The sequence below is a fragment of the Podarcis gaigeae genome (assembly GCF_964106915.1).
Source record: "Podarcis gaigeae genome assembly, chromosome: 9".
Taxonomy (NCBI): domain Eukaryota; kingdom Metazoa; phylum Chordata; class Lepidosauria; order Squamata; family Lacertidae; genus Podarcis; species Podarcis gaigeae.
Window position 1 is genome coordinate 80,023,100 of NC_139685.1, and position 13,867 is coordinate 80,036,966.

At 50.4% G+C, this 13,867-nt stretch overlaps 1 protein-coding gene across 3 annotated transcripts in view; it reads right to left on the minus strand.

Annotated features, from left to right (window-relative positions):
* The window catches only part of RTKN (rhotekin), a gene marked incomplete at its 3' end in the record, with an annotated part of 36,522 nt that extends 33,852 nt beyond the window's left edge, over positions 1 to 2,670 (minus strand). Inside the window, exon 1 of one of the 3 annotated variants that reach the window (XM_083757130.1) lies at positions 2,380 to 2,670. In XM_083757130.1, coding sequence (XP_083613256.1) covers positions 2,380 to 2,490 — 111 coding nt within the window. In that variant the 5' untranslated portion in view covers positions 2,491 to 2,670. The remainder of the gene's footprint in view (positions 1 to 2,379) is intronic. The other 2 variants (XM_083757127.1, XM_083757131.1) reach the window with 2 other exon arrangements.
* Between the last annotated feature and the right edge of the window lie 11,197 nt (positions 2,671 to 13,867).

The window sequence follows — 13,867 nt, forward strand, 5'->3', positions numbered from 1 at the left end:
CATTAAAAGCTTCCCTAAACAGAGCTGCCTTCAGATGTCTTCTAAAAGTCAGATAGTTGTTTACAGTATTTCCTTGACATCTGAAGGGAGGGCATTCCACAGGGCAGGTGCCACCACTGAGAAGGCCCTCTGCCTGGTTCCCTGTAACTTGGCTTCTCGCAGGGAGGGAACCGCCAGAAGGCCCTCGGAGCTGGACCTCAGTGTCCGGGCAGAACGATGGGGGTGGAGATGCTCCTTCATGTCTACTGGGCCTTTGAGGCCATTTAGGGCTTTCAAGTTCAGCACCAACAATTTGATTTGTGCCCGGAAACATACTGGGAGCCAACGCAGGTCTCTCAGGAACAGTGTTACTGTGGCACCTTGGGTTACAGGCGCTTCGGGTTATTTGATTTCGGGTTGCGCACCATGCTGAATCCAGAAGTACCGGAACGGGTTACTTCTGGGTTTCGGTGTTCGCGCAGAAGTGCCGAATTGCAACCCGCGTATGCACAGACGTGGCGCCACGGGTTGCGAACACTGCGGGTTGTGAACATGCCTCCCACACGGATCACGTTCACAACCCAAGGTTCCACTTGGTTTTCACTCCCTGTCCCCAGTCTAGTTGCTGCCGCGGAGCCACAGGGCCTGGTCTGTGGGGAAAGAGGCCCTGGGCCACCCTGAGGTCCTCAAGCCTTCAGGGACTCCAAGGCCTTGGACTGAAAACTGGTTCAGTCCCAGATTAGGACAGGGGGGCGGGTTCCTCGCACAGGGGGGCACAAAATAATAAGGATAATAATAATAATAATACCTATATTTGTACAGGTACCTCCTGAGAAGATCCCTAAAAATGCAACTGTACCAAAAAGGAATTATTGTGAAAATATTTTTTTTTGGGGGGGGGGTTCTTGTCCTTGCTCTGGTTGCTCCCATTCCAGGAGGGGCTGGGGTTGAGGGAGGCCACTTGCTGTGAGAATTGCAAGTGGGGTGTCCCTAGTATGGGGGATGAGGAACATGGCAAGCGAGGCAACCTTTCCTGGGGGCCCTTTGCCCCCAGCGCAGCCTGCCCAGCCTGAGGCTCTGTGGGGCAAGGGCTTCTGGCACCTCAGACCTCAGTTGCCCTCTCTGCAAAATGGGAAGACGCGGCCTCACAGAACCATTCAAAGGAGGAACTTGGCTTTGCTTAAAAGTGCAGCTCACTCGGCCATACAAACCGCTGTGCAAATAAGTATAGGTTTATTTCGTACCCGTTACTCCCAGCTACCCACTGGCTCTGGCCCAAAATGTTCCCCAAATCCCTGCCACCTTCTGAACATGAGCAAATCTCTCCCCCACTTCAGATTCAGCCCTCCCCCTGGACCCCCCCCCGTCATAACCATCCTCCACCGTCACCAAGAAAGCCAGTGTGGCCTAGGGGTTAGAGTGTTGGACAAGGACCTGAGAGACCCGGGTTCAAATCCTACCCCCAACTCCGCCATGAAACTCCCTGGGTGACCTTGTGCCAGACACTGCCTCTTGGCCTCACGGGGTCCCTGCGGGCATTAAATGAGGACCAGGCCCCTGCACACCACCAGTGGATTTGAATCCGCTTTACAGTGGTACTAACTTTAAGGCGGCTGTTACACCATTATTTCCACAGACTAGATGATATTGTTGGTGTTTACTGAATCTTAAATTACGCTTATTACTGTTCCGTTTCCACTGAAATGAGGTTGCATTTTAATGTTGTATTTCAATCTTGTTTTCTAAGCTGTATTTCAATCAATTTTTTTATATTTGGTGTTAGCTGCCCTGAGCCCGGTCTTGGCTGGGGTATAAATAAAATTATTTATTAATTATTATTATTGTTATTACATGTGACTAATAATGTGACTAATAAATGTATTGATTTATTTAAAATGGCGACTAGGGACTGGGAGACCAGGTTTCAAATCCGTCCACTCAGCCACGAAGCTCACTGGATGCCCTGGGGGTCCAGCCCCTCTCAGCCCAACCCAGAGCCTCCCTCGACGGGCTGGAGTCAGAATTAATCGAGGGCAGGTGGGGGGGGGGAGAACCATGTGAGTAACTTTGCGCTCCTTGGAGGAAAAAAAGGGGGAGATAAACTCTCGCCTCCTGCCCCTCCCCGTCGAAAAGGGACCCCCAGGGCCATCTAGTCCAGCCCCTGCAATGCAGGAAGGCGGTTTCCCTCCCCAGTCTGGATACGAATCCATTTCTCAGCTGATCCGGCGTGGCGCCCCTTCCGCGCCAGGTGCTCGACGAACCCAGCCAGGAGAGCCTCGACGGGAGCGCGTCCCGCAAACCTCGCCCCCGCCCACCCGCCACGGCCACGCGCAGCCTCGCCTCCGCCCGGGACTCCCCCCCCCCCGCGTGGCCGTCCGCTCCCCCCCCCCCCGCGCCTACCTGGTCCGTGTCCCCGACGAGGCTAAGGCGGAACCGGCCCCGTCGGATCTCCATCTCCAGGGCTGAGCCCCGCGCCACCGTCACTCTGCTGCGGTGGTGGCGCTGGAACATGGTGGAGACGGAGCGGGGGGGATTCGTGCCTGGGCTGGGCTGGGCTGGGCAGCGCACCGGGCACCGTCGGGGCCCGTCGGGTGCGCAGCCTCCGCAAGCGCCGCGAAAGGGACTTCGGCTCCGACGGCGGGCGGCCCCGGGCGCGAGTCCCACCTGGGCGGCCTTTAGCGGCGGGGGCGGCGCCGCAGCTGCTTCCGCCTCGCCCCGCCCCGTCGTGGGAGGCGAAGGCCGCCCGGCGGGCGCGGAGAGGAGGCGCAGGGGCGGGACGGGGCGAGGAGGGCGCGGGGGTCCTGCAGCTCCGGCCGGAACGCGCGACCCTCGACGGCACCCGACGGCACCTTTCCCCCTTACCCTCCTCGGCGCCCCGGCCCAAGCGTGGCTCTTAAGAAATGCTGAACTTATTCATCAAAAAATTAGCAATAATTAAAGTTGAGAGGAAAATGAGCTCTTCGGATGGCAAGAGTTGTTCGACAGGGCAGCAGTCTCCCTCGGAAGGTGGAGGTGTTTCAGCAGAAGTTGGGGGCCGCCCGCCAGGAATTCTTTAGCCGCAGTTCCTGAATTCAGGGGGTTGGGCTAGATGACCCCACAGAGTCCCTTCCAACTGTTCAGGTCTATGGAACCCAGCAATTGTGTGCCTGGATAGGCTTGCCCAAACAGAGACATTTAAAATAAAAAAAATTCCTTCCAGTAGCACCGTAGAGACCAACTAAGTTTGTTCTTGGTATGAACTTTCGTGTGCATGTGCACTTCAGAAGGTTGGCAGTTTGAATCCCCGCGACGGGGTGAGCTCCCTTTGCTCAGTCCCTGCTCCTGCCCACCTAGCAGTTCGAAAGCACGTCAAAGTGCAAGTAGATAAATAGGTACCACTCCAGTGGGAAGGTAAATGGCGTTTCCGTGCGCTGCTCTGGTTCGCCAGAAGCGGGTCAGTCCTGCTGGCCACATGACCCGGAAGCTGTACGCCGGCTCCCTGGGCCAATGAAGCGAAATGAGCGCCGCAACCCCAGAGTCGGGCATGACTGGACCTAATGGTCAGTGTTTGTTATTGGTATGAGCTCTCGTGTGCATGCAAAGTGTATCTGAAGAAGTGCGCATGCACACGAAAGCTCGTACCAATAACAAACTTAGTTGGTCTCTAAGGTGCTACTGGAAGGAATTTTTTTATTTTGTTTCGACTACAGCAGACCAACACGGCTACCTACCTGAAACTAAAGACATTTTAAGCAGGCACCAAAAAGAGTGCAGCGCAGGTGCTTGCCTGATATCAACAGGCAGGGAGTTCCAAAGTGTTGTAATAAATGAACATATTTCTTACAAACAAAACACGGAAAAGGATATTGTGTGGCCCCAGTCACAGGGCCGGTTCTGCAGATCGAAGCATCTGAGGGGCCACATTCATGCAAAGCCTGGTATGCCTGAGATTCCCTCGGGGTTCCTGCTCCCCCTTTATTTTTAGGGGGCCAGTTTTCTTTCATTCCTCCCCAGGGGGGCAGGATGCTGGGGGTCTCCTGGGTGCTTCTCTATTTGAAGTCCCGGGGATGCCAATGCCTTACTTACACAGAAGCATTCAAGGTCCTTGAATCTGTGGGGTGGAGGTCCTGCCAGGGCTGCCTGCCAAAAGGGCGGAGGAGGAGTCTCTGTGGCTCAAGGCTGCAGCTGGCGGGAAGGGGGGGCAGACAGATGCCAGGAGCCTCTGGGCAGAGACTGGCACCGAGGCAACGCACATGGGGGGGTGGCCTTCAGGCATGTGCCAGCGCTTCTGTGTTTGGGATCGGGGCCAAAACAAGACGAGGCTTGGTTTGGGCCTCTTCCTTTGGACTTGGGGTGGGGGGTATAGGAAGGAGGGGGTCCTTCAACTCGCCTCCCGTGGAGGTTGGGTGCCCGTCTGTCAGGGATGCTTTAGCAGAATCACAGAATAGTTGAATTGGAAGGGACCCTGCAGGTCATCTAGTCCAACCCCCCCCGACATGCAGGAATCTCAGTACAGGGGGGGGGGGTTGGACTGCATAACCATTGGGAATCGCTTCCCAACACCAGATATTTATTTATTAGATTTCATTCAAGAATCACAAGATAGAAACACAAAAACACAAAACATAACAGCAAACGAAAACAAGAACCCACCACACACAGGCACACACACAGTCTAAAAGGGCACATATCGCTTGATTCGCCTAATTTAAATTAAATTAAAGTTAATTTAATTAGCAAAAGGCTGGGAGAAGATGAACATTTTTGTCTGGCTCTGAAAGACATATAATGAAGGCACCAGCCAAAGTTTGCCAAATGTCCCGGGGGGGGGGGGAGAGAATTCCACAGACGGGGAGCCACTGCAGAAAAGGCCCTGTTCTCATGTTGCCACCCTCCGGGCCTCTCGATAAGGAGGCACACGAAGAAGAGCCTCAGAAGATGATCTCAGGGTCTGGGTAGGTTCATATGGAGACAGACGGTCCTTGACGTATTGCAGTCCTGAGACGTTTAAGGCTTTGGAGATCAAAACCAGCACTTTGAATTGGGCCTGGAAACTAATTGGTAGCCAGTGCAGTCGGATCAGGATCGGTGTAAGGTGCTCAAACCTGGCCGCTGAATTCTGCACCAGCTGAAGTTTCCAAACCATCTTCAGAGGCAGCATTGCAGTAATGCACGGGTAGGCAAACTAAGGCCCGGGGGCCGGATCTGGCCCAATCGCCTTCTCAGTCCGGCCCACAGATGGTCTGGGAATCAGCGTGTTTTCACATGAGTAGAATGTGTCCTTTTATTTAAAATGCATCTCCGGGTTATTTGTGGGGCATAGGAATTCGCTCATTTTTTCCCTTCAAAATATAGTCCGGCCCCCCACAAGATTTGAGGGACAGTGGACTGGCCCCCTGCTGAAAAGTTTTCTGACCCCTGCAGTAATCTAACCTTGAGTTTGCCAGAGCATAGACAACAGTAGTTCGGCTGTCCCTGTCCGGATAAGGGCTGAAGGTGATGGAAGGCAGATCATTTAGTGCGGCATCACCTACCCTCTGGAACTCCCTGCCTAGTGATATCCAGCAAGCGCCTTCGCTGTCTTCTTTCAGGCACCTGCTAAATACATTTCTTGTTTAGACAAGCCTACTCAGACACTTAGAAGGTTGGTGCAAATTTTAGCCTGTTTTAGTATTTTAACTTTTTGTATGCTTTAAAGCAGGCATAGGCAACCTTCGGCCCTCCAGATGTTTTGGCCTACAACTCCCATGATCCCTAGCTAACAGGACCAGTTGTCAAGGATGATTGGAATTGTAGTCCAAAACATCTGGGGGGCTGAAAGTTGCCTATGCCTGCTTTAAACTGTTGTAATATTTTATTGATTGTTTGATCTTTTCGTAGACCACTTTGACGGTTGTGGTTTTTTAAAATAATAATAATAATAATCATTGCATAATTTTAATGAAATAAAGAGAGAGTGCGCGCACACAGTCTGTTCCTTCCAGATCAGTTTGGAGTGTGGATGGGGACCCTGCCTTCTTGCCGCTTCCTCATCTTGGCTTCTTAGGGGTAGCCCTAGGGGGGCTGACTGCTTTCTTGGGCCTGAGAGGAGGGGGGGTCCACAAATGGCAAAACTCTTCTTGTTCCATCCTTTTTAAAATTCATTTTCAATTTTACAATATACATTTGAATTCAATCAATAATCATAATCATATAGGATTCCCTGAAACCTGACTCCCCTCCCCCCTTCCATGGGTTTCATTGTCAATCTTCTTCTACTCCATCATATAGTTTCTCCACCTTTCTTTAAAAATCCATTTTTATCTTAGTTTTTGTTACATTACAAGTGTTGTTATAATCCTGCCAAAGTTTTTAGTTGTTTACAGTGTTCTCTTACCGTAAGTAACTTACAAATTTTTCCCATTCCTTATTAAAGTTTCTATCTTCCTGGTTTCTGATTTTCCCAGTCATTGCCGCCATTTTGGCGTAGTCCATCATTTTTATCAACCATTCGGCTCTGGTTGGGACTTTATCTTCTTTTCAACTGTAGGCCAGTAGTATCCTCACTGCTGCCACTGCATATATGAATAGCCTTTTCTGCTCCTTTGGTATCTCTGCATCTAAAATCTTCTTTTTACTCCATCTTAGCGGGTGGCGCTGTGGGTTAAACTACAGAGCCTAGGACTTGCCAATCAGAAGGTTGGCAGTTCGAATCCCCGCGATGGGGTGAGCTCCCGTTGCTCAGTTCTTTGTCCTGCCAACCTAGCAGTTCCAAGGCACATCAAAGTGCAAGTAGATAAATAGGTACCGCTCTGGCGGGAAGGTAAAACGGCGTTTCCGTGCGCTGCTCTGGTTCGCCATAAGCGGCTTAGTCCTGCTGGCCACATGACCCGGAAGCTGTACGCCTGCTCCCTTGGCCAATAAAGCCAGATGAGCGCTGCAACCCCAGAGTCGGTCACGACTGGACCTAATGGTCAGGGGTCCCTTTACCTTTACTTGTTGTTGTTGAGTCGTTTAGTGGTGTCCGCCTCTTTGTGACCCCCTGGACCAGAGCACGCCAGGCCCTCCTGTCTTCCACTGCCTCCCGCAGTTGGGTCAAACTCATGTTTGTAGCTTTGAGAACACTGTCCCACCATCTCGTCCTCTGTCCTCCCCTTCTTCTTGCGCCCTCCATCTTTCCCAAGATCAGGGCCAGACCCAAAGTGCCACAGTCCAGCCACATGGGCTTCTTCAGGGAGTGAATCAGAACATTGGAAGGGATCCCCAGGGTCATCTAGTCCAACCCCCTGCAATGCACTCTGCTTATGCTCCGGGGCACCCTTATTTAGCGGGATGTCATGTACACCCGGCTGGCGAAGATAAATCTGTAACGCCTTAAGGCCGAGTTGCAGCAGGGAGCCTTGCGCGCCTCCGCCTGCGCGGCCCTCCCTCCGGAGCGCACGGGGAGCCCCTCCCGTCCGGCCCGCCCAGAAAAGCCAGACACGCCGAAGGCGGGCCGGGATAACCCCGTCATGATGACCCAGCCGCTCCCAGGCTGCGCAAGAGCTCCCGCGGCTTGCGCAACCTTGCGCCGCTCTCCGCTCGCGAGCGCCCCGTCGGAGGCTGCTGCTGGAGACAAAGCCGTTGGGCCCGGATCCGAAGGAGCCAGCCTCATCCTCCGCCCCGCCGGGTGGAAGGAGACGCGCAGCTACACCAGCCTCAGCGCGGCCACTTACTCACGAGTAAGCCCCGCTGGATGTATGGAAGTGAGAGCCGGACCATCAAGAAGGCTGATCACCGAAGAATTGATGCTTTTGAATTCTGGTGCTGGAGGAGACTCTGGAGAGTCCCATGGGCTGCAAGAAGATCCAACCTCTCCATTCTGAAGGAAATCAGCCCTGAGTGCTCACTGGAAGGACAGATCCTGAAGCTGAGGCTCCAAGACTTTGGCCACCTCATGAGAAGAGAAGACTCCCTGGAAAAGACCCTGATGTTGGGAAAGATGGAGGGCGCAAGGAGAAGCGGACGACAGAGGAGGAGATGGTGGGACAGTGTTCTCGAAGCTACCAGCATGAGGGAGGCAGTGGAAGACAGGAGGGCCTGGCGTGCTCTGGTCCAGGGGGGCACAAAGAGGAGGACACCACTAAACAACAACAACAAAGGCTCAAAATCGTAGAGTCGGAGGGGACTCCAAGGATCATCTAGTCCAGTGTTTCCCAAACTTGGGTCTCCAGCTGTTTTTGGACTACAGTGCCCATCATCCCTGACCACTGGTCCTGCTAGCTAGGGGTGATGGGAGTTGTAGTCAAAAAAACAGCTGGAGACCCAGGCTTGGGAAACTGATCCAACCCCTTGCAATGCAGGAATCTCAGCTCAAGCATTCATGTCAGATGGCCTTCCATCCGAAGAAGGAGAGGCCACAACCTCCGGAGGGAAACCATTCAGCTCTTAGTGTCAGAAAGCTCTTCCTGCTGCTTAGTCTACATCTCCTTTCTTGTAACTTGAAGCCATTGGTTCGGATCCTGCGCCCTGGAGCAGGAGAAAGCAAGCTTGTTTCCTCTTCCACTAGACTGCCCTCAAGATATATCTCCTCTCAGTCTCCTTCTCTCTAGGCCAAACACACCCAGTTTCTTCACCCCTTCATCCTAAGGCTTGTTTTCCAGACCCTGGATCATCTTGGTCTCCCTCCTCTGGACACGTCTCAGCTTGTCAGCATCCTTCTTAAATTGTGGTGCCCGGAACTGGACACAGGATTCCAGGCGTGGCCTGACCAAGAGAGAGGGACTCTGAGTTCCCTTGATCTGAACACTAGACTTTGGTTGGTGCAGCCTAGAGTTGCATTTGCTATTTTTGCTGCTGCATCACACTGGGGGCTCGTGTTCAGCTTGTGGTCTGCTAAGACACCCAGATCCTTGACACATGTACCACTGGCAAGCCATGTGTCTCCAACGTTTGAGATGTGTCAAGAGAGGTGCCAACAGATTATGACAGTTGCCTCCCCTGCTTCTCTTATAAGAAAAAACCCAGCCGATCAAATTACAGGAATTGGTGGAGATGGCCCAATTGTCTAGCAAACTCAGAGGAATCTCCGAGCAAAAATCTGTGGAAAAATGGGATGGTTATAGAAGCTATGTTCAAAAATACAAGAATAGTTTTGACTCCGTGCTGGCATTCGAGTGACAAAGGAACTAAAAGGAGGTGGACAACAATTAAGGATCTACCGGTAGTCTGTTTTCTGAATGTATTGGAAAATTTATGAAGAAAAGTCTATTGTTTCGTGTACATTCAGTTGTAAGATAAAATGTATGCGAAGGGACTTGACAGGAAGTCAAAGTTGAAGAAAAATTTTTGTAAGATAGAGGAAAAAATATTTACTTTCATTATCTTTTTTTTCTTTTTGTGTGTGTTTCTTTTTGTATGAAATGTTTGGGAGGAAATAAGACGGCAAATAACAAATAAACTAAATATTGATGTATGTAATTTTTATTTCTCAATTATATTTTGTGGTGGTATGGTTGAATGGTTTTTTTTGTAACATAAAATCATTCAATAAAAAATATTTAAAAGAAAGAAAGAAGGAAGGAAAGAACCCAGCCGGCTCAGCTTTCTTTCAGTTATTCCAGGCCTGCAGGCTCCATCTTTTATTTCCACGCCTTTTTATTCACCAGTGCTTTAGTGCTTCATGTTTCCCACAGTGCTGAGAACCAGATCCCGGCTGAGCTCCTCTGCTGGCCTCTCCTGCAGCTTTGCCCACCTGGGAAATGGGAACTTTTCCAAAGTGCCTCGGGAGCTCTTGGCGCGAGTTAACGTTCAACCTACCAGCGTCGTGTCTGAGCATGTTTTCCCGCTTGCGTGCTTTTGGGCTTTGAAATTCCTGCCGAAGCTTTTCCCTTTTCCGTCATGACTGTGTTGCAAATAAACAAATCTGGGGGGAATAAGAGTGGATTGCAAAACTGGCCCTCCCTTTCACAGCCCTTTGCCACACCAAACTAGTTAATTCTGAAATTTCTCGTGAAACCTGCATGCCCGGTGCAGTTTAGAAGGATGCCTGGCCCTAATGGCGTGTTTACACCTCAGGGGGGATGATTGTGGAGTCAAACTGATCAAGTTCCTGCTTTCAGGACAGAGAGAAATGGGCCTGCTTTTTCCAGGTAGCAGAATTTTGCTCCAGATCTCTGCACCCTGGTTGCCACCCCCACCCCCGGCTGTATGCTTGTGTGAAGGTGCATGAAGTGTAACTGATGGCAGAAAAACCTGCTGGTCTCCTTTTGATAAAGCAAAAGGAACTCTTTGTGTCTCCCTTCTCCACAAGATTCCCAATCTCTGGGGAGTGGTTTTCAACACCGGGGCTGCTTTAAGAGATAAACTTGGTAACACCATGGACTCTCAAATGCCTACAATGTTTAGAATACATGTCCTTTTTTACTGGTCTTAAAGGTAAAGGTAAAGGGACTCCTGACCGTTAGGTCCAATCATGGACCACTCTGGGGTTGTGGTGCTCATCTCACTTTACTGGCCGAGGGAGCTGGCGTTTGTCCGCAGACAGTTTTTCTGGGTCATGTGGCCAGCATGACTAAGCCGCTTCTGGCGAAACCAGAGCAGCGCATGGAAACGCCGTTTACCTTCCCGCCGGAGCGGTACCTATTTATCTACTTGCACCTGGGGGTGCTTTCGAACTGCTAGGTTAGCAGAAGCAGGGACTGAGGAACGGGAGCTCACCCTGTCATGGGGATTTGAACCGCCGACCTTCTGATTGGCGAGTCCTAGGCTTTGTGGTTTAGATCACAGTGCCACCCGCGTCCCTTACTGGTCTTACTACGGCTTTAAATTAGCTGTGATGACAGAAAGAAAAAGGGGCCCCTGGACTGCATCTCTCCGCTCTGGGTTTTGATTTCTGAACCAAGTGACAACCCAGTCTCACCAGTCCCTGGGTGATACAAACCTTCTTTGTGGGTTAACATTACGATCCAGAATTTCCCCTCGGAAATGAAAGCTCTTTGTCTCTTAGTCGTGAGCCGAAATGACTGGAATGAAGGTCCCATGAAGATTAATTTTGTGGAGGTTTGAGGGATGGGCTTTGCATCAGCATTTAGCTGACCCTTGAGAGAATTTCCCCTTCGAAATCAGATTAGCTGATGGAGGCACTGACCTCCCTTTGCAGTGGGCTGGGCTTAGTCACCTGGTGTCAACTGTCTGCTTTGCTTTGGAGACACTGGGTCTGCTTCTGACTGACTGTCTGTCTGTCTGTCTGGTGTCCAGCCAGTGAACTGGCTGAGGCATTTATATCTCTGCTTCTCAGTCCTACCAAAAATGGGCCAAAGTCTTCTTTCCTCTCCCTCCAGTCACAGAATCATCAAATAACAAATAACAAGATGAAAGATAAAAAATCTTTTTTAATTATTCCAGTGGCACCTTTGAGATCAACTAAATATAAGCTTTCAAGGTACGAGCTTTAATGTGTAATACACACTTCGTCAGATACTCTGAAGCAGAGGTCGCCTCAACCTTATAAAAATCTAATATGTTAGAGTTGGAAGGGAATCTTACAGGTTATGTAGTCCACTGCGCCACCAGGCAGGAATCAGAGCTGGGTTTTGAATATCTCTTGCGAAAAGAACTCTACAGTACTTTACGGTCAAATATTTTCCAGGCATTTTTGTGACCATGCGAAGAGCAACCTTTTAAGGGACTTGTAAGAGACTTGATAATTTTATATATATATATATATATATATATGCTTTCGTAGATTTTCACGGGTACAGGAATGCAGGTTTTGGTGTCTTCGGGTGTCTTCCCGTGTAAAAGTTGGGGTGTCTAGGCGACGTTTCGACGAGGTCTCACTCGTCATCTTCAGGCTGGTGCTTTCGGCTTCTTGTTACTGGAACAGAGCGGGATCTCAATGTTTGAGTTCCTATAAATACTGTAGAGGGGGTGTGGTGACGAGTGTGGTGACGAGCCTGAAGATGACGAGTGAGACCTCGTCGAAACGTCGCCTAGACACCCCAACTTTTACACGGGAAGACACCCGAGGACACCAAAACCTGCATTCCTGTACCCGTGAAAATCTACGAAAGCATATATATATATATATATATATATATATATGTATGTATGTATGTATATGTATATGTATATGTATATGTATATGTATATGTATATGTATATATAATTTCGACTGCGTCAAACCAACACGGCTACCTACCTGAGTCTTGTAAATGTCTCATTCTTCTTGAGGCACCTCTTTGCCTCCTCACCAGCCAAACCCTCATCTGCCACACCTGAGCCCATTTAAATGAATGGGTTAAGAAGGTGTGCTGAACTTGGCATCAGACCAGGCTATGAGGCAGCCGGATTGAGAGAGGAAGGTTCTCAGGATGGCCGAGAAGGGATGAAAGGGATCTCTTCCTGGAAGAGTCAGAGGGGGCTGTCGGCTGAATGCTTTCTCCAAATGCAGAGGAAATAGACCTGGGATGGGAATTCCCATAGCTGTGCTTCCAGGTAGAAAACATGCTGGAATCATTGAGCCAGGCATCAGATGTATCCAGCACAAAAGAGCTCTAGGGGGCTGGACTAGATGAACCTTTGGGTCCCACCCAAATCAACAATCCTTAAGCTGAGGTCCAGGCTATCTGAAAGACCATCTGTCCTTATAGGAACCTGCTCAGCCTCTGAAATCCCACCCCCCTCGCAGGACATGGGACAGGGCCTTCTTGGTGGTGGCTTCTCGCAGGCAACTTTGGAACTCCCTGCCGGGAGATGTTAGACTGGCTCCCTCCTTGCTGTCCTTCTGCCAGCTGGGTAAGACCTTTCTATTCCAACTCTTTTGGAGGAAAGGGCTGGTGCTGTGATGTTTTTATCATTCCTGCCTGTGTTTTAAATGAATCTTATTACCGTATTTTTTGCACCATAACACTCACTTTTTTCCTCCTAGAAAGTAAGGGGACATGTCTGTGCGTGTTATGGAGCGAATGCCTGCGGGTGGCGGGGGGGGGGGATCTGCTGCAGTCGTGAGCAGAGGATCCATGGTTCCCCTTCCTTCCCTCCTTCGTGGTTACAAAGAATGGATCCACATGGATCCTCAGGATTTTTGCATTGGGCTACTCCAAAGTCACTGTCAGATCACATGTCTGTGACCACAGCATGAACCACAAAAATCATATATCCACTATTACATTTAGAATATTTTCTTTCTTGTTTTCCTCCTCTAAAAACTACGTGCGTGTTATGGTCTGGTGCGTGTAATAGAGCGAAAAATACGGTATATTATTTTAATTCTATTAGTGTTTCTTCACACGTTAATGATTATACCTTAAATATTTTTGGCTTGTTTTATTTTATCTGTGTAAGCTGGCTTGTGTCCCAAACTTGGGAAAGGTGGGAAATAAATAAATATGAAAACAATACAATTCTGTGATTATTATGTTCTGGGGCAGAGGGGGGCTCGTGTGGGGTGGCCTTTGTTGCCCTTTGGGTTCCTTCCAGGGGCTCTGAATCAAGAAGCAGATTCTGGAAGAATGCCTGTCCCTCGGGGACAACATCTGCAAAGCAACATCTGCAGTTTCAGAGCCAGCCTGAAACATTTTCCCGTTCCACAAGCAGCTCCACCACGAAGGCGAGAAGGGAGCCCCAGGGATGTTTCCTTCTTTGTAGAGGATGCAGGATCAGACCAAGACGTGGGTGGTCTGAGTGGGGAGCATCCACAGCATCCTCTTGCATCATTGGAAGCAATCCTGGGACCATCCTGATGGTTGCCGTGTCGCATTTGGGTGGCAAGACTGAGACGCTGCCAAGTTTGGAGGTTGCCGCTCTGAGACCACCTGCTGCTTCCTGGGCCCCTTTCCTGTGTGGCTGCGTCAGTCCTGGGGGGCAGGAGCCTCCCAGCACCTGTGGGGGGCACCCAGTCGCCCTCTGCTTGGCTTCCAGACAGTAGTAGTAGCAGCAGCAGCAGTAA